This window comes from Ochotona curzoniae, unplaced genomic scaffold, assembly GCF_017591425.1.
Source record: "Ochotona curzoniae isolate NIBS_2020 unplaced genomic scaffold, NIBS_Ocur_1.0 contig_1014, whole genome shotgun sequence".
In the NCBI taxonomy this organism is placed as follows: Eukaryota; Metazoa; Chordata; class Mammalia; order Lagomorpha; family Ochotonidae; genus Ochotona; species Ochotona curzoniae.
In genome coordinates this window covers 970271-991181 of record NW_024464920.1, presented here as the reverse complement: position 1 = coordinate 991181, position 20911 = coordinate 970271, and the positions used below count along the sequence as shown (strand labels likewise).

The 20911-nt window shown below is 45.2% G+C and overlaps 1 protein-coding gene across 1 annotated transcript in view; it reads right to left on the bottom strand.

The window, feature by feature from the left end:
* SPATS2 (spermatogenesis associated serine rich 2) overlaps window positions 1-20911 on the bottom strand; it is a 140684-nt gene that overhangs the window by 56693 nt on the left and 63080 nt on the right. The window contains exon 3 of the mRNA XM_040978705.1: window positions 4064-4143. Within this exon, the coding sequence (XP_040834639.1) occupies window positions 4064-4143 (80 nt within the window). The remainder of the gene's footprint in view (window positions 1-4063; window positions 4144-20911) is intronic.

Below are 20911 nucleotides of genomic sequence, written 5' to 3'. Positions count from 1 at the left end.
GTGATGCAGCCTTGCCTTGCCTGGCCTATCCCCAGTCTGCTCTTGCTCACCACTGGAAGCTATAGCCTAGCAGGGGAGTGCAACAAGTTCCCCCACCAGGCTGGATCCCAGACCTGGATCTCACTTGGGCCAGTGGGTACTAGGGTCCTATCTACCACAGTCTGCCCCCAGTCTCAGCCTTTGTGTATCCTGCTACCCTGGCACCGACTCTCGGGTATACCTGTGGGTGCTACAGCCTGGGTCAGCTCAGCCTGCTCCCAACCCCAGTTCCCATGAATGTTGGTTTGCTTCATGATCATTCCTAGCTCTGCCCATCTCTACCCCAAGCTCTCATGCAAACCAGTGGGTACTGCCAACCCACAGGAATGAGCTCACAAATCCCCTACAGAATCTGCCCCAAACCTGATCTCTCAAGTGCCGGTTGATATCAACTGGCAGGCCCGCAAGGCCCATCACCTGCTGCAGCCCACCACCTGTCTCACCATCGGATACTGTGACATAAACCTAGCAGGCAGGCCCTCCAGCCCTAGCTTTTGCGTTCACCGGGAGGTGGTGCTGATGCTACCTAGCTCAGCCCAGGTCTCCCATGTGGATGGGTGCACTGGTCTGACCCAGATATGCCATCTAGTTTCCCCCCTCCAAACCACTGGGCCTCAGCTCCCTCATTTACCTGCAAGTGCAGTAGCCTGGTCTGTGGAAGCCCCATCAAGTCACCCCTCAACCATAGGCGTAGCAGGCTAGTACTTGGAATCTCCCAGAAGTAAAGTACTCCCATCAGAAGTACCCAGTCTCAAACATCTCAAAACCGCCTTCCCTGGGTAATCATAGCCCGCACACAAAGTGTGGGCCCACCCCTGGTCTTCTGGCATTGTGCTGGCCTGCCACACCCCTCATATACTCATCTAATTTTAATGTCATATCTGTTCTTTCAACCATAAATTTTAACCATAATTTACTAGTTTTCTTTATGATACATATAAAACAGCATTACTACTAACAACACTATAACATTACTACTAATGATAAAAACAGTGAATAAAATTTAAGATTCGTAATTCACTTTTTCCTTTAAACTTACCTTTATAAACATACTTGAATATAGTAAAAACACTGTGTTAAAGCCACTAAGAAGGTGGGTATTAGGCATGTTGGCCAAGATTCTGCTTGGGGTGCCTACGTCCTATACGGAAGTGCCTGGCCCTGCTCCTGACTCCAGCTTCCTGCAGTGTGCACCCTGGTAGCAAGCGAGTGACAGCTTACATGGTTGGGACCCTGCTACTCAATGGAAGACCTAGACGGAGCTCTCAGCTCTCAGTAACTGCCCCATTCAGGTCCACCCTTAGCCCAGGAAAAGCCTTGGACTGCATGGCCTTCTATGGTAAGAACCCACTTGTTACTGAGCTCAGGCTTGTATCTTGTTCTTAAGGACTTCCTTGGCTTCTTGTGTTCAGCTGTGTACTCTAATGATGTTTGTTGTTTTTCACTTTGGATTTCGAGATAGAAATGTCTTCACATGTCTAGTCAGTCACATGGCTTAAAAAGGAAGTCTTCGCAGGTTTGGTCGCAACAAAGACTAGTGCACATTATGGAATGCCGAGGTGAGGTTGCCTGTACCCGAAGGGACCGCAGCGCCCAACCAGCCTGAGAACAAGAAAGGAAGTGGGCAGAGCCGGCAGGGGAATAAGGGAGGGTTCCTTTGCAGGACAGCTACTTCCGCAGGAGAGCATGGGTTGGGATGGGGGCAGACCAGACTAGGCAGAGCTACCACACCTGTGCGCCTCATGGGACTAGATCAGGGAAAAGCCGGGCTGGGCGAATTATTTCTACTGGTGCAAACAAAATTAAAGTGGGCGAGGGTTGTTTGGGCTTAGACGCAGCATCAACTGGAATCTGGGAGTGGGAGAGGCCTGGGAGGGAAATAGTGGGCTTATCCCTCTTGGGTTACCACTTCCACAGGAGGACATAAAACTAAGATAGCAGCTGGGGTGGAATGGGGTGTGGGACAGACTGGATTACTGCTACACTTACTGGCAAACCAGGGTAGGGGGTGGGCCTGGTGGGGGTTATTGTGGGTCGCTCCAACCTAGGCTGCAGCTCCCGCTGGTTTATGTGAGGGCCAAGTATGTGCTGGGCAGAACCAGGCTGGACTGCAACACCCATTGGTTCCAGTGGAAGTCGGGAGTGAAAACAGAACCTAGCAATTGCAACCACCAGCTGATTGGAGCGATGGACAGTGCCAGGCCCTGTACTTGTTAGCACATACAAGAAATTTCTTTGGAGATCTTCCTAATCTAAATGCTGGACTCAGAACCCTAACGAAAGAAAAGAGAGAAGACAGAACAGGTCAACCAACCATCTAAGCTCTGATGGACTATGTCAATCAGTGGATTTTTTCAAAGATCTCATAGTGCTTGGAGTGGCAAGATTGACAGCGATTCATAACTGTGGCAATATCAAAACCACTTGAGCAAGAACCTCAGAGCATGCCCTACATCCGGGACCTGGGGAGGGTGGGAAATTGGGTGGGCTTCTCCCTTAAATACCCCCCTTGAAACATGAAGCTAACAATATGGAAAACATACTAGTATTATCCACTTTCCTGTAGCCCTTGAACCTTCTTAATCTAATTAACTATGTAAAGAATGTCAAAATAAAAAATTAATTAATTAATTAATTTAAAAAAAAAAAAGGAAGTCTTCGGGGACCGGTGCGTGGTCTAGCAGCTAAAATCCTCGCCTTGAATGCGACAGGATCCTACATGGGCACCGGTTCTAATCCCACTTGCCCTGCTTCCCATCCAGCTCCCTGCCTGTGGCCTGGGAAAGCAGTTGAGGACGGCCAAAGCCTTGGCATCCTGCACCTGTATGGGAGACCTGGAGGAAGTTCCTGGCTCCTAGCTTTGGATTGGCGCAGCACCGGCCGTTGCGGCCACTTGGGGAGTGAATCATTAGACGGAAATGATTCCTTCCTCTCTGTCTCTCCTCCTCTCTGTATATCTAACTTTGTTATGAAAATAAAAAATAAAATTTTATAAAAAAAAAAAGACCCTACTTGAGGTATGCGTGTGCGCTTGCATGTACACATCTGGCTTAGCGGTTGAGTCTGACCTTGGAATACCCTCATTCCATATCTGAGTGAATGGTTCAAGCCCTAAGTATTCCACTTCGGGTCCAGCTTCTTGATAATGAATGTCCTGGAAGCAGCAGATGACTCAATACTTAGGTCCCAGCTACTCACGTGACATACTGGATAGAGTTCCCGGTTTTTGGCCTGACCCAGCCCATTGCCACTGCGGACATTCAGGGAGTGAAGTGACTAATGAAAAATCTCTGTGCACATCTGTGTCTCCGCCTTTTAGGTAAAGTGAAAATAAATCTATGAACTTTTTTGAAGATGTCACTTGGGATGTCCACATCCCGTATTAGAGTCTCTGGGTAGAGCAGGGCTCCACTCCCAGTCCTAGCTCCCTGCTAAGGCACCCTCTGCAGGATGGTACTGATAGCAGGGTCCCTGGGTAGAGCAGGGCTCCACTCCCAGTCCTAGCTCCCTGCTAAGGCACCCTCTGCAGGGTGGAGTGATGATTCAGTAAGTTGGGTCCCCAACACCGGCCCCCCACCTGCATCTGGGACCTGGATATATTTCTGGCTGTAGGAATTTGCATGGTAAAACAGAGAATGGCAAGTCTCTCTGTGCCCACAAACTAAATAAATAAATAACTTTCAAAAAATGTTCCTCAAGTTCAAAGGAAGGTCTTACTCAAACTGTTCCTTGAAGAATATTGGCAAAAGAGAAATACAGCCAGTCACGTAATACTTGATTTAACATTACTTAATATTAAATAGCTTATTGGGGGATGTAGAATAAATATATTTGGAAATATGCAAGGAAAATCATGTCTGTACTTAACAGGGTCTGATTCTTTAGAAGTTTCATGGTAGTCATTTAGTAGACAGTGATGTCTGTCTGTTCAAATTGTACTTCTACAATGACTTTGTAAAGTCACTGACTATATTAGGACCTAGCTTTTCCCAAGATACTCATAATTAGTACCCACTAGTCTTACCTTCTCTTTCATGTTCTCAAAAGCTCCTCCCTGAGCCAAGACGGTGTTGGACTGTAAATCAAAAATTAATCCAGATGAATCTGAAAGAATATGAAGGAAAAAATACATTCAGTATGATCCAAATCTAATATGTAATCCAGCCTCAGGACAGAAATCCCAATACTGGCTTTTTTTTTTTTTAATTTAGTGGTACAATTCCATGGGGATTGAGATTCCACATATTTCCCCCCAACCCCGCACTGATTTTCTCCATACTATTCCAATAGTATAGTAATTCATAAGCAATCCATGTCCATCAGTCTGCTAAAGCGTGTCCCAGCATTGCTGCTACAATATCACACACTCCAGCATCCCATTCTCCAGATAAGTTCAAGAGTTTCATTAGGAGTCCATCTGATTGGGACTTAGGGATGCATATTACATTGTACCTTCACATCTGAATATGATAGTCTCTATTAAGCCATCACTAGATTTCCTTAAATGAGAAGCCACGAAACAAAGTCAACAACAGGAATGAAGTTAAAACAAAAAATTTACAACATCATGAAGTTGAAAAATGTGCCACTGAATAACCAATGCATGGGTGAAGAAAAGAAAACACAAAACCTTTTGGGCAAAATGATGCCACCGTGTGATACAAGATCCAGTATTGAATTTAACAAAGGAAAAGAAAGTATTTGGAAAAAATATAAACAAAAATATCAAACCATGGGATGCAGCAAAAAACAATCTGGAAAGGGTTACTGATCTATTTTATTATTGTTGTTATTATTTTTTTAGCTAATCTTTATATAGTCCTTTAGGGCACAAAGGGTAAAGGGCTACACGAAAGTGGGTAAGGCCATTGTTTCCACACTAATATTATTATTATTTTTTCTGTATCTGGGATCAGGGGAGAAACAAAGGGAGAAGCCCCACCCAGCCTCCCACCCATCCCAGGTCCCCAAAGTGGGGCATGCTCCAAGGATCCTGTCCATGCAGTTTTGATAGCTCAACAGTTCTGAATTGCTGCCAATCTCGCCATTCCAAACACAACAAAATCTCTTCACAATCCACTGGCTGACACAGTCTCTTCATGGTTGGGGTTCTGAGATCAGCAGTTCAGTTGGAGGGATCCCCAGAGAAACTTCATCTGAAGTGATCCCAGACCTGATTCTTGTGTGTGCTTGCCAGTACAGGGCCCAGCACAGTCCATCGCCCCACTCAGCTTATGCACATGCTGTGGTTGCAATTGCTGGGTCAGTCCTGTTTCCAGCCCTGTCTTCCATGCTAACCAATGGGTGTTACAGTCCAGCCTGATCCAGCCCACTTCATACTCGGCCCTCAGGCAAACCAGTGGGACCTGCAGCCTACCAGGCCTGCCTACTACCCTGATTCCCATGTTTGCCACTATGGACCACAGACTTGTTCAGTCTGTCCCACATCCCATTTAGCTCTCATACATGTCAATGGCATTGAAGCCTACCTAGTTCAACCCAACCTGCCCTACTGTCCAGCCCACACACTTACTGGCGGGTGCTGTTCTGTCTAGCCAGCACTGCCCCAGTCCTGGTTTTCATGTTCTCCAGTGGGAGTGGTAACCCAAGAGGCAGGTGCCCACTATTTCCCTCCTGGGCCACTGCCACTCCCACTCCCGGGTTATGCACTCTGCAGGTGGTTCTGCAGTTTGACTTGACAGAATTAGCTCCCAGTGCCAGCCTCTGCCAGTTGATGCTGTGGCAAGGCCAACCAACCCTCACCCACTCTGATTTATGCTTGGACCAGTAGGAACAATAAGCCCACAGGTGTTATAGCCCTTCCTGGTCTGGTCTGCGCCCATCCCCACGCATGGTCTCTGCCCATCCCCCCTCACGCTCTCCAGTGGCAGTGGCTGTCCAGCAGGGGAGCCCTCCACATTCCCCCTACCGGCTTTGCCCCCTCCCTCCCTGGTTCTCATGTGTACTGCTTGGGTACTGCGGTCGGTCTGGTACGGCCCACCTCACCTTGGCATTTGCCAGTGGGTGTTGTAGTCTGGCCCAGCCTGGGCCACCCCCAATTCCAACTGTCACTGGTTACAACCTAGCCCAGCCCAGCACACCCAATCCCAGCCTTACTGTGCACTGGTATGTGTTGTGACCAAACGTGGCCTGACCCACACTCTGTTCTGGTGCTTGGATTTACCAGTGGGTGATGTGAACTGGTTCAGCCTGGTCTGCTTTTGACCTATGCCAAATGTATGCTAGTGGGTATCTTTCTCTGGCCTGGTTTGGGTTGCTCCCTATTGTGGTTCTTGTGCTCACCTGCAGGGACTGTGTCCCAATAAAGGAGTTGGGTTATCTCAATCTATTTTCCCAGGAACATTAGCAGGGGAGTTGGATAGGAAATGGTGGAGCCAGAATTTGAACTGGCTGGCGGTGGCCTTACACTACATCGCAGGAACATTAGCAAGGGAGTTGGGAGAGGAAGTAGAGGACCTGGGATTTGAATTGGCTGGCAGTGGCCTTACACTGCACCACAACACCAGCCTCTAGGTCTGGATGTTTTTCCCCATTAAACAATTAACAACTTGGTTGTCAACTGGCAAATTGTTTTAAATGACTTATAACTACAAATTAAAATCATAAAATAAAACTTGATTTTAACAGAAACTGTTATAGTTTGTGGAGAACATCAAATGTGCCAATTACATTAGACTGTCCTGTAATTGTTGGTGTCTTTCTGAATTACAAACCTTAATTGAAAAGGTTATATTAAATAGTTTCTCATGATTTAAGATTTAACACTAAAAATCTGAAAATAAAATTAAAAAAAAAAAACTGATAATATAAGTGGAGATGGTGGCATTAAATATCCAACATCCGGACTGTGCCATATCTTGTATCTTGATATTTATGAATTTCATGTGTAGAACATTCATGTGATGTTTGATGAAGCAGTGCGCCCCAGTTTACACTAAGCCAATGTAACTGTTCCCAAGAAACAATGTAAAAACAAATCAGCAAGAACAGGTCGCTGATCAATTATAAGAAAAGGGCCAGGTTTCCCCGTACTGGAAAGGCTACCTAGAGATCGAATCTGTTTCTTTACCAGTGTCAGTGATCAATAAATTACCTGAGCTTCGGCACTCAGTAACTCTGCTCCAGCCCCAGGAGACAGACTGCTCTCCCATCCCGGCGTGCACCCCTGTCTCCTGGGGCCTCACGACGGAGCCTGAGCTGACCTCACTGAGCTGCGGCCCAAGGTCCTTCCTCCCAGGCCCTGCCACCGTTCCTGAGCCCTGCACGGCACTTGCGAGTCGCTTGGGAATTAGGAGCTCAACAAAGCAAGCAGGGGAAATTTTAAAACAGCTACAAAAAAGCACAGAAAACATTCTAGTACACATTCCAAATTCCTTGGTTATTATTATAGATGTATTTTAATTAAAGCTTCTTTTACAGCGTAGTCTTTATCCTGTGTTTCAAAATAGCCCCTCGTTGCTATGGAAGACCGATAATTTATAAGTTTGGATGATGACAACATTTTGGTACTAAAAGTGGAAAAGAGGACATGAACAGAGCTTATGTCATTTTGAAAGAAACTACTATCCTTGCCAATTACCAATAAAACCTGAATTAATTCATATTTAAAGTCTGTTGATACTGGCAATTTCCAGACTGCTACTTAAATAAAATTCAGGGTTCACTTTGGAAAACTCAGTATTTAAACTTGAGTCTTCCAGATTATTATATAATATGGCTTTCCTAATTAAAAAGAAGTATAGCACATAAAGGCAACAATTCTCTACAGCCAAGGTCCTACCCAGAACCTTCTCAGAACCCCATACTTCAGCCAAAAGATGTATCTCAAATATTTCCCAAAGCAGTATAAGGAACAGTGAAAAGACACAAAAAACATCAATTACTTTAACGGAAAGAGATAAAGAAGCATTTGGGGAAGCCTGTGTTAAAATGAACTATTAGTACTTCTAGCTAACCTCTTATATATCTAATAGTTCTTTGCTGTTTAAAAGCATATCAGTCGACACAATGTGTAAGAAAAACAAAGGATAGCCAAAACCAAATTAGCCTAACTGTCTTTAGGGCTCATTTGGCATGAGCTTAAAACATATACTGTAGCTATTTCAGTTGGGATACTGACTTAAAACATATACTGTAGCTATTTCAGTTGGGATCCCAGCAGGAAAATATTGGGAAACAACATCCAGGAGAGGCACAGAACTCTCAACAGGCTTGATCAAAGACACATCATAATCAAGCTTTCTTCAATCGAACATAAGGAAAAGATCCTTAAATGTGCACGTGAAAAAAATGAACTGACATATAAAGGAATGCCAATTAAACTCACAGCTGACCTCTCACAAGAAACTCTACAGGCAAGAAGAGAATGGAGTGACATATTCCAGATTCTAAAAGGAAAAAATTGTCGGCCTAGGATAACATATCCAGCAAAGCTTTCTTTTGTCTTCGAAAACGAAATAAAATTCTTCCACAGTAAAGAAAAGCGAAAAGAATTTGCTTCTTCCAAACCTGCCCTACAAATGATACTTTAAGATGTTCTTTTGACAGAGAAGAGGAATAGCACCAAACAAAACCAAAGGCAAATGGGAAGAACATTCCTGTAAAATGACAACAGAAGACTAAACCAAAGAACAACCTATTCCTAAAATGACTGGACCAAGGTACCACCCATACATATTAACCCTGAATGTAAATGGCTCAAGCTCAATCAAACATCACAGATTAGTAGACTGGATAAAAAAACAAAACTCATCTATTTATTGTCTAGTAGACACATTTCACCAACAAAGATCAGCGGAAACTATACTGCATGGGTTTTGATGTTTTGGTTAGTTTCATCTCTTCAAAATACTTTCTTCTGATTAAATCATTCAATGACTCATAGATCATAGAGTAGCATCATTTTCTTCAAGAAGGTTCTTGATTTTCATTTCTTCAGCTACACATTAGTCATTTAGTAGCATATTATTTAACTTCTTGGTGTTGTTAATTTCTTTTTTCGTCCTGATGTTGATTTTGTTTTGTGGCTCTTCATTGAAGGGGATGTATAGTAGCTGTGTAATGGAGACTGTCATATCTAGTAACATGTTATTTAACTTCATGGCATTGTAAATTTCTATTTTTCTTTCTATTATTGATTTTTGTATCATGACTTTTCATTTAAGGGGGTGTACAGTAGCTGTGAAATGGAGACTAACATCCAGATGTGAGGATACAATGCAGTATGCATTTCTACTTCCAGACAAAGATAGACTTACAATGAAACTGCTTACTATATCTTGACAATAGGATGCTGGACTCTCTGCCATTGTCCATGCCTGCAATGATAGACGTATGGCTGTGTATGAAGAACTATACTTTAGTAATGATATAGAGGAACTGGGGGGGGGGCAGAAATTGGGGCTGGGAAAAGGGAAGTACCAGGAGCCTATGGAACTGTATCATAAAATGATAATAATAATAATAGTAATAAAATGTAAAAATAAAATAAAATAAAGGAAATTTTAAAAAAGGAAAAATAATAAAAGTATATCAATCAACACAATGTGTAAGAAAAACAAAGGATAGCCAAAACCAAATTAGCCTAACTGTTGTTAGGGCTCATTCGGCATACTGACTAGGATACTGACTTAAAACACATACTGTAGCTATTGCAGTTGGGATCCTGGCAGGAAACCCATACACAGTCAAACTGGGAAATCTGAATAGCCACTAATAAAGGGGCTATTATTTCCAAAGGTGCAGACAGGGATTCGGGAAACAAAACAGTATGAATGAAACAGAAATGTGCACTACTGTATCCCTGTCTTCTGAGTGGGGGAGGGAGGCAGCCGGTGGGAGCCACACGGAGGGGGCTTTGCTCTCTGCCACTCTGTGTTGGAGTATGCCCTGGAATGCCCTTTAACACCCTCAGACACTAGCAGCCTTTGAGCTAAGGTCACAGTCAGCCCACACAGCTACCCCACAGGGAAAGACTGGAGAAGAACAACCCTCTTTCACAATCTGCCCTGCCTACTGGGTAGCCAAATCCAGATAATCCGCCAAGGGAGAGATGTACCCGTCAAACCCCAGGACACCAACGCCCAACTGGCATGTGTGCTGTAAGTCAACAAATCAATAATCCACCATCGTTGTCTATTCACCAGCTGATGGCGTCTTTCCAAACTAAAGACATGACTTTACAGAACTGGTACATACTTCTCAGCTCTCCTATCAACAAAAGTTAGTGATTTTAACCTTTTTTTTTTTTTTCATGAAAAGAAAGCCTAGACTTTGCCTAATTGCAACGATGGAAAATAAAATCATATTTCCCCTTTCTGTTGTACATTCACTGGTCTACTCCCCAGACGGCTCCAACAGCCAGGGCTGGGCCAGGCCAAAGCCAGGAACAAGGAACTGCATGCAGGTCTCCTGTGGGTGGCAGAGGCCAGGTGCTCCGGTCATCCACTGCCTTCCCGTGTGCATTAGCTGGAAGCTCGTCAGAGCTGCAACATCCAGGTTTCAAATGAGCATCACAATGTGGGATGCTAGACTAACCTCTAAGTCACAATGCCACCCAGCAACAATTTATTTTAAGTAATTTGTTTTTTTATGGGCCCGGCGCAGTAGCTTAGTGAATAAAGTCCCCGCCTTGCACGCGCCGAAATCCCATATGGCCAACGGTTCCTGTCTCGGTCACCCACTTCCCATCCAGCTCCCTGCTTGTGGCCTGGGAAAGCCGTCAAGGACTGCCGAAAGCCTTGGGATCCTATACCCACGTGGGAAACCCGGGAGAGCCTATACCCACGTGGGAAACCCGGGAGAGCCTCCTGGCTCCTGGCTTTGCATTGGCTCAGCTCCGACTGTTACGGGCATTTGGGGAGTGAACCGGCAGATGGAAGATCTTTCCTCTCTGTCTCTCCTTCTCTCTGCAAATCTGAATTTCCAACAAAAATTAAAATAAATCTTTAAAAAAAGATTTATTTATTTTATTGCAAAGTCAGATATACAGAGAGAAAGACAGAGAGGAAGATCTTCCGTCCGATTATTCACTTCCCAAGTGACTGCGACAGCCAGTGCAGCGCCAATCCAAAGCCAGGAGCCCAGATCCCAGATCCTCTTCTTCCAGGTCTCCCATGCGGGTGCAGGGTCCCAAGGCTTTGGGCCGTCCTCAACTGCTTTCCCAGGTCACAAGCAGGGAGCTGGATGGGAAGTGGGGCAGCCAGAATTAGCACCGTGCCAGGCCCCCCCAAAAAAAACTTTAAAAAAAGAAATCACTGGGCCTGGCGCAGTGTCCTAGCAGCTAAAGTCCTTGCCTTGAATGCACCGGGATCCCATATGGGTGCCGGTTCTAATCCCAGCTGCTCCACTTCCCATCTTAGCTCCCTGACTTTAACCTGGGAAAGCAGTCAGGGATGGCCCAAAGCCCTGGGACCCTGCACCCGCATGGGAGACCCAGAAAGAAATTCCTGGTTCCTGGCTTCGAATTAGTGCAGCACCGGCCATTGTGGTCAACTGAGGAGTGAATCATCAGATGGAAGATCTTCCTCTCTGTCTCTCCCCTGTCTGTGTATCTGACTTTCCAATAAAAAATAAATAAATCTTAAAAAAAAAGAAATCACTTCAGAAATTGCTTCAAATTATTTCAATAACACATATTTAGGAGTGCTTTGGAAAAGTACGTTATTTACAGTAAAGCTGAAACATCTGTAAATACTCTAACTTTTCTTACTGTTTTGGGCTGTTCTAGGCGTCCTGCTGTGAGGGGGCTTGACTAGCCCCAGTACTAGATCAGTCTGGGGTGGGCATGGGCCTCGCAGTTAGGACGCCACCTGTAACACCAGTAGCCCATGTGAAAGCTTCTGGTAGCTCCGCTTCCAATTTCATCTTCCTGCTAATGTAGACCCCAGAATGCAGCAGGCACTGTCCCTGTCTCCTGGAAGGGAGACCTAAACTGAGCACTGGGGACCTAAACTAGTCGATTAACCACATTTCTCTGTGGACAAAGGCCAGAAAGGTAAAATCCAACTGAGTACAGGTAAAGGGGCTGGCACGTGGCACAGCATAACGAGCTACTGCTTGTGATGCTGCCATCTATATTGGATTATCAGCTGGAGTTCCGACTGCCCTGCTAATGTGTCTGGGAGAGCAGCGGAAGCTGGTCCACCCACATGGGAGACCTGCATGAAGTTTCAGGCTCCACACAGGCCTACTGCAGCCTTGGCCCTCTGGAGAGCAAACCAGAAGGCAGAACGCTCTGTCTTTCTCCTTTGTTACTCTGACTTTCAAATAAGTAAACAAATCTTAAAACAAATACATATATATATAGAGAGAGAGAGAGACTAGCAAGTGTGATTATGAAGCCAGATTTTCTCTAACTGTACCAAATTTGTTTTTCCCTCTAGATCTATTTTATTTGAAAGCCAGAGTCAGAGAGCTAGAATGACAGAAAAGGAGAGAGATCTTCCATCTGCTGGTTCATCCCAGATGACTGCAAGAGCCACGTCTTGAGAGTCTGCAACTCCAGCTGGGTCTCCCACATGGGGGGCTAGAGCAGGTGCTGGATCACAAGTGGAGCAGCCAGGACACAGACTGATGCCCATATGGGATGCTACCACGAGGAGGGGCTTAACGTTATGGTGCAACACAACGCAGGCCCCCTCAATTTTTTAAAGAACGAAAAAGTAAACTCAAGAGCAGAGCCTACACACGTGCTCACTTTTACAAAAGTGACATCTCATGAGCAAACAAGCAACCTCAAGTTCTTCAGACTGAACACAACCAACACTGGACCACCAGTTAGAAACTAAGCACAGACTCTGCTCGTGTGGTCTGTACGCAGGGCAGCAGTCAGACAGAGGTGCTTAGTGATGAGTTCAGATACCATGGGCTCTTAGGCAAAGACACCAGCAGCTGGAGGACACAGCCAGACCAGTACCAGGTCTCTGAGAACGCAGGGCCAGAGCCCCACGCAGCACATACTCCTAAGGTAACTGGCCACGTGTTCTGCTCTCCTCCCCTCTCCTGGCACACAACGATCCTCCTGAGAACCTGTCTAGAACAATGATTAGTCAGGTGAACTAAGCTGATATGAAATGTGGTTCCCAAAATGAACAAAAAGCGCTAAGACAGGCACTGAGCTGTTCTCTCTCTTCCAAAGGGCAGCCTTTTGAAAGCCTGCCCATTTTCGAAAAACATTACTGCACATGCTTCTTTTCTCCTAATGTATCACCCCCTCTTCAAACCCTGGTTCATGCTGTGCTGGTGGTGGCACTTTCATGGTCATAAAAGAAAGTGGTCATGGCACCTTGGAGAATAACCCACAGGACTGACCAATAAAATCACCAGTAGAATTTGTTATCCTCATATGCATCAATGGCAAATGTGAAGATCGGGACTACATTGTACAAATGTAAGGAGAAGGAAAATAAAAGAGCCGCACTCCAACACCCACCGGTTTCATAAAACACGGGCTAGAGACAGAACTGACCCAGCAATTGCAGCTACCAATGTGCATAGGCTAATCTGGGTGACAGACTGTGCTGGACCTTATATTGGCAAATACACACAAGAATCAGGTCTGGGATGGCCTCAGGTGAGGTTTCTTGGGTGATTCCCTGCCAAGTGAATTGCTGGACTCAGAACCCTAACCAGGGAGAGAATTGCAGGTCCCATGAGCTGAGTGTGGGAGTGGATGTGTCAGAGCTGAGCCTCCTCAGTGACTCAGAGCAGTGGACAGCATATCCAAATGAACATGGAGGAAAAGGCAGTACACTGGAGCCTCCAGAGGACACCTGGTACCATGGCAGAGGACGGAGGACAGAACAAATGATCAACTACCTCAGCCAATCATTGGCAGTGAATATCTGGCAGTCGGAGACACTAAGGTAGACTAAAGCAGCCAGTGGATTCGGGAGATTTCATCATGATTGGAGTGGTGGGATCGCCAGCAATTCAGGACTGTTGAACTATCAAAACCTCTGGAGAAATTCATGGTGTTGTAAATTTCTATTTTTTTTCCTGCTGTTGATTTTGTACTGTGGCTTTTCATTTAAGAGGCTAACATGTCCAAATGTGAGGATGTAGTGCGGTGTACATCTCTACTTCCAGATCAAAGATGGAATACTAATGAAACTATTAGCTGTATCTTGACAATGGGAGGCTGGACTCTGCCATTGTCCATGCCTGCAATGATGAACATGTGACTGTTTATGAAGAGCTATGCTATAGTAATAATATAGGGGGATTTGGTGGGGGCAGGGGAAATAAGAAATTATAAATAAATAAATATCTTAAAAAAAAAAAGAGCCACAGGAACTACTAGCTGAGGCCTGGAGTGTACATGAAATTTCAATACTAAAGGTGCTAACAACTTTGACTTCCTAGGTGGCTCTTTTTTTCTCTTTTGCCAGGTTACTACTTAAATTTGGAAGAAATATGATAGTATGGGTAAGAAATATTTATGGAAAAAGGAAGGTGTAAACGATGTGCAGCCAGACTCGGTGCGTCATCGCAATGGGCTCTGACACACGCCCCATCACGTCACTGACTAGCCTTTTTAGCCATTCCAAGAGTTTTCACATGTTCAGAAAAAAAAATTCATCTTTCTCTCACTACCAGTTTCTTAAAGGTGTCTTCACAGAGAAGACGGCCACCATTTGTCTTCCTGTCATGTCTGCTTTCATTTGTCTTCGCTCTTAACAGTGGATTAACATTTTTTCCACATTCTGAAGGATGCTGTGCTTCTCTTTATATGACAAAGCACTTACAGAGGGAAGTTTTCAACTTACAGAATGAGTTCTAATTTTTTTGGTGGGAAAAGGTCAGGGTTTGATTAAAGAGACAGATAAGCAATTAAGTCCTATCTCACTCTTCCTAACAGATTTTCCCAAGATTTAAACAAGGGCAACAAATAAGCTTTTATTTATTTATTTTTTTTTGTTACAAGAACACTTGAGGATCTCATAATTTAAAAAGTTGGCTGGTTCGAATAATAATTCTGTCAATTCTTTCAAGACTGAGAATTAGATCGGAAGGGCAGTTCACCTTTTACCAACTTTCTTAGTAACATCCTCGAAAGAAGAGCCAAGAGGCAATGGTATTGATTTTGACACCCAACCACCTCTATCTCAATGCCACATCTCGTTAGTCTGCAATTCATTCTCCAATGTATGAAATGCATGCACAGTGCTTTAAGGCAGTTCATTCCTACTCCTCGCTGTCTCCAGATGCTCACGAACCCTGCCAGCTACGCCAGGAAAGAAATCCAATTCTCTCAGTCAAAAACTAAAGCATTTAAGAACTATGCTGTCGGGCCCGGCGCGGTGGCGCAAGTGGTTAAAGGTCCTCGCCTTGCACGCCCGGGATCCCGTATGGGCGCCGGTTCTAATCCCGGCAGCCCCGCTTCCCTTCCAGCTCCCTGCCTGTGGCCTGGGAAGGCAGTCGAGGACGGCCCAGAGCTTTGGGAACCTGCACCCGCGTGGGAGACCCGGAAGAGGCTCCTGGCTTCGGATCGGCATAGTATCGGCCCGTTGCGGACACTTGGGGAGTGAATCATCGGACGGAAGACCTTCCTCTCTGTCTCTCCTCTCTGTATATCCGCCTTTCCAATGAAAAAAATAATAAAAATAAATCTTAAAAAAAAAAAAAAAAAAGAACTATGCTGTCAAAATTTTTAAAGATTTCTTTAATTCATTTTTGTTATTTGGATACTATAAAGTTTGTTAAGTATGATGAATATTTATATACAGATAACTAATTTATGGCACTTGGATTAAAGTGGTCTAAGCTGCATTAATCTGATATTTTTCAAAGTAAATAATTTGGTTGATATTTTTATATTCTAAATACATTTTATAAATTTAAATGTTTTATAGGCTTCAATATTAATAAGCAGCTACAAGAGATTATAATTCAATGAATTTTTTTTTTAAAGATTTATTTTTATTATTTTTTTTATTGGAAAGGTGGATATACAGAGAGGAGAGACAGAGAGGAAGATCTTCCGTCCGATGATTCACTCCCCAAGTGAGCCGCAACGGGTCGATACTATGCCGATCCGAAGCCAGGAGCCTCTTCCGGGTCTCCCACGCGGGTGCAGGGTCCCAAAGCTTTGGGCCGTCCTCGGCTGCTTTCCCAGGCCACAGGCAGGGAGCTGGAAGGGAAGCGGGGCTGCCGGGATTAGAACCGGCGCCCATATGGAATCCCGGGCGTGCAAGGCGAGGACTTAACCACTTGCGCCACCGCGCCGGGCCCAATTCAATGAATTTAACATTGATATATTTATGATATAAATTCCTGTAACAAACTTATTCTATGTTCTTTATTAAGATTTATCAGAAAGGCAGAGTGACAAGAAGAGGAGGAGGAGGCTGAAGGGTGAGGGGAGAGAGACAGAGAGAGGCTGATCTCCAAGACAGGGTTGAGTCATGCTGAGGCCTGGAGCCAGTTCTCCACTCAGGCCCCTGACATGGGTGGCAGCAGTTCACGCCGTTCTGCTGTAATTTGCTGCTTCCCAGGAGTCTTAGCAGGATGCTGGATTGGAAGCAGAGCAGCTGGTAAAGGAGCTACATTCTATTATCGGTTATGGGCATCACAGGGAGTAATTAGTCCACTGTGCCAAACTGTTGGCCCTTGCTCTACATAATGTTTTATGACTCTCCCTCAACTAAAATCAAGGTGTCAGGAGACTGCACTCCTTTCTAGTGACTCTAGAAGAAACTAAGTCCTACGCATGTGTCAGGGACTGAAGCCATCAGCTGCTGCTTTTCCAGATGTGCATTAGCAGGAAGCTGGAGCTGGGAGTGCAGGCAGCCCTGGAGCCAGGCCCAGACACGGAGTGTGGTGTCCAAGGCAGAAGTTACCCACGGTGCCACATGCCTGGCCCTAAGCAGTGCTTTCTCAACTGTCTCGAGTTTAGGCTTGAGTTAATTGTGGTTATTAAAGACTTGGCATGTTTCTTCCGCACTGCCAAGTAGTGAATGCTTGCTCTCTCCACCACCCCACAACCTGTGCTTCAAACAACAGAAACGAGTAGACCAATCCAAAGCACTTGCTTCTGACTTCAATAAAACAGCTTCCTTATTAAACTCCCACAGAGAAATCTGTCACCCTCTATTCATGAACCTTCACACAAATCAGAACTAGATCTGCCAGCTTCTTTCTTAAACTGACTTACAAATAATCTACTTATAAATATTTCTCCAAATACTCATTACAGTTATCACAAAGTAGCTTTGTTTATTACTCCTGAGAAGACACTACTTAAGGAACGTACTTGTTTCAGCCCTTCCTGGCCTCACACTTTTTACAATCCATGTCCAGTGTACACTAAGAAAGTGAGAGAGCTTGATACTTTATCACAAAGGTCACTCAAAGGGAACCAGACTTTCACTTCCTGGATTTCTTTCTCTATGTTAGTACTGCCTAAGCATACATCCCTAACACAATATGGCATAGCTTTATTCTGTACGCATTTTATTTTTGGTATTGTTTTGCTCAAAAACATGTGTTTTTTAAAGATACACTTATTTTTATTGGAAAGTAAGATTTACTGAGAGGAGAGAAAAAAATCTGGGGCTGGGCTGAGTCAATCTGAAGCTGGGAGCCAGGAGCCTCCCCTGCATCTCCCACACAGGTGCAGGGTCCCAAGGCTTTCCCAGGCCACAAGCAGGGAGCTGGATGGGAAGAGAACAGCTGGGACATGAACCAGTGCCCATATGGGATCCCAGCAGTTGTTAGGCTAGGATTTAGCCACTTGGCTACCATGCTGGGCCCCAATAACTTGTTTCTAAGATTCATATGATTTTACAAGCATCCTTGAGTCTCTGGGAGTGTGTCTGTTTCCATTGACTACACACACGGACACAGAAATAGACTTAGTTGACGGTACGCACATCAGCTCTAGTGCATAATGTGAGCTTGTCAAAGCAACTGTCCCAATTTAGATTCCAACAGTGTTGGAAAGTCTGTATTGCTCATCATACACTTTTGGTGTCTTTTTAAATTTTAGTCATTTTGAGACTAGAGTATAGTAATTCATGCTTTCAATTTGCATTTCATTCATTTCTAATTGACTGAACACCTTTATAAATGTTTAGATAATTCTTTCCTGACATGCTTATTTCTCAGTTTTGGGAGGGGAAATATATCTTTTTTTTTTTTACTATCTATAGTAGTTCTGTATCAGTTAAACACAATGGAAACCTATTCTCTCCATTCTGTGACATGCCTTTGTGCCTTTTGGTGAAGATATGTTCTTCATTTTAATACAATAATATGCGAACATTAATTATTTTTCTTTATGTTTACCATTTTTATGTCCTATTCAGAAAGTCTTTGCCTAAAACAATGTCATGAATTTATTTCAAAATAAAGTGAGTAAAAGCACTGACAAAAAGGGTTAGCCATATACTTATATAATTACTGAAGCTGAATTACAGAGACACGCAAATCCACTATCCTCATCTCTTTTTATATGCTTAAATTCTTCAACAAATTTTTTAAAAGATTTGTTTTATTTCTTTGAAACAGAGAGAAAAATCTTTCATCCGTAGGTTTACTGCCCAAATGGTCACATGGCTGGGGACAAGCCAGGTTAAAACCAGGAGCCTGGAACTTCTTTTGGGTCTGCTATCTGTGTGTAGGGGCGCAAACACGTGGGCTACCTTCTACTGCTTAGCGGGGAGCTGGTTTGGAAACGAAACAGCAGATCTCACACTATATAAGATTCTGGCACCTCAGGTGGCAGCCTAACCCTCTAGACCACAACACTGGCACCAAGAGTAAAAATGTTATTGTTACTAGAAAATAAGGTAATAAAAAAAATCCACCTTACTCTGAAATCTTAAAAAGAAACTTCCAAATTATTTTTCACAGGCTTTATTGTTGGGTCTGGCAAGATGACTCAATTGGCTAATTTTCCCCTTGCAAAAGCCAGGATCCCATAAGGCGGTCGGTTTGTGTCCTGGCTGCTCCACTTCCCTTCCAGCTCCTTGCTTATGGCCTGGGAAAGCAACAGAGGACGGCCCAAAGCCTTGGAAACCTGCACTGGCATGGGAGACTTGGAGGAAGCTTCTGGATCTATATTGGCTAGGCTCTAGACATTGCAGTCACTTGGGAAGTGAACCAGTGGATGGATGGATGGATGGAAGACCTTTCACTCTGTCTCTCTTCCTCTCTATAAATCTAATCTGTCTTTCCAATAAAAATAAGCAAAGGAATGCCAAGACTGGGGACAGGTCATGCCAAACTGAGCCACAGCAGCCACCAGCAAAACTTGGGACTGGGAGCAGGGCTGGCAGGGAAACTTCAGGAATTCCCCAGCTAAGCCACTGCCTACACTGGTGAGCATGAGAGCTGGGACTTGGGCAGGCCAGGCTGGATTAAGCTGGAGAACCAGAGTAAGTACAGGCTGGCTGGGCTAGGCCACAACACCCACTGGCAAGTGCTGGGACTGAGTACAAGTCATGTCAGGCTCAATTACAGTGCCCCCTGGCAAGTATAAGATCCAGGGCTGGGAGCAGGCCTGGCAGGGCAACTGTACACACTCTACTGCTAGGCTGCACCTCCCGCTAGTCAATACAAGGTTAAGGGCTGCGCGTAGAACAGGCTGGACAAAGCTGCAGCACCCATCAGCATACATGTGGACTGGGTCTGGGGGCAGGTCAGATTGAGCTAAGCCACAGCGTCTGTGTGTCGCGCCCACGTTTCTTATCGTCCGGCGATAAGAGGCAGACGCGAGTGAAGTCTTCTGCGGTAATCTTTATTGCGCGCACCAAGATGAGGAGGGAAAGGCTCCGACCCTGGCAGGCTGTCTGCTCTTATGTGCTGACTGGCCCCGCCTCCGCCGATGATAGGTCGGCGTCATGATTACGCAGGGTCCTGGGCGACTGGATTCGTCAGTCCCAGTGTTCATGCGCCGGCCACGCCTCAGCTCACTGCACATGAGCTAGGCGCCTGCGCAGTACCGCGAAAGCTACGTAACTCTCCATCAGGAACCAAGGTGTGGCTTTTCCGGCCGGCGCCATTTTGGGTACGGCATGTGGCCAGTACATACAGATGCGGCTGGCAACATCTGTGGGTTTGCACAAGAGCCAGATGGGATGCAGGTGGGATGGGCTACACCACTGCACATGCAGGCATGTGGATGGGCCTGGTGGGATTTACTGGGAATTGCTTTGTCTAGGCCACGGTACACACAGGTGTGCATGAAGATGAGGCCTAGAAGGACTGGCTGGGCTGGCCTACATCACTGTTGGTTTATGTTAAGAGATGGAGCTGGGGCAGAACTGACCAAGCAGCTGCATCTACTGGTTTATGTACTAGATGGTGCAGCTGACAAACCAAACCTGACCCTGCACTGGCTGGCACAGCAACAGAGGATTGCTCAAGAGCTAGAGCCCCTGACACCACATGCAAGACCCATAAAAAGCTGCTGGCTTTTACCTGGCCCGCCTCCAGTCATTGGGGCCATTTGTGGAATGAGCCATTGGATTAAGCCCCTCTGTGTTCTCTACCCTTCTTTGTAGCCTTTTCAAGTAAGTAAAATCTCTTCAAAATCCTTGCTTTAAAAAAATTGGGGGCCTGGCGTGATGGAGTAGTGGTTAAAGACCTCCCCTTGCACTCACCAGGATCCCATATGTGCGCCGTTTCTAATCCTGGCAGCTCCACTTCCCATCCAACTCCCTGCTTGTGGCCTGGGAAAGCAGTCGAGGATGACCCAAAGCCTTGGGACCCTGCAACCGCGTGGGAGACCTGGAGGAGGTTGCCGGCTCGGATGGCACAGCACCGGCCACTGTGATCACTTGGGGAGTGAATCAATGGACGGAAGATCTTCCTCTCTGTCTCTCCTCTCTGTATATCTGACTTGCAA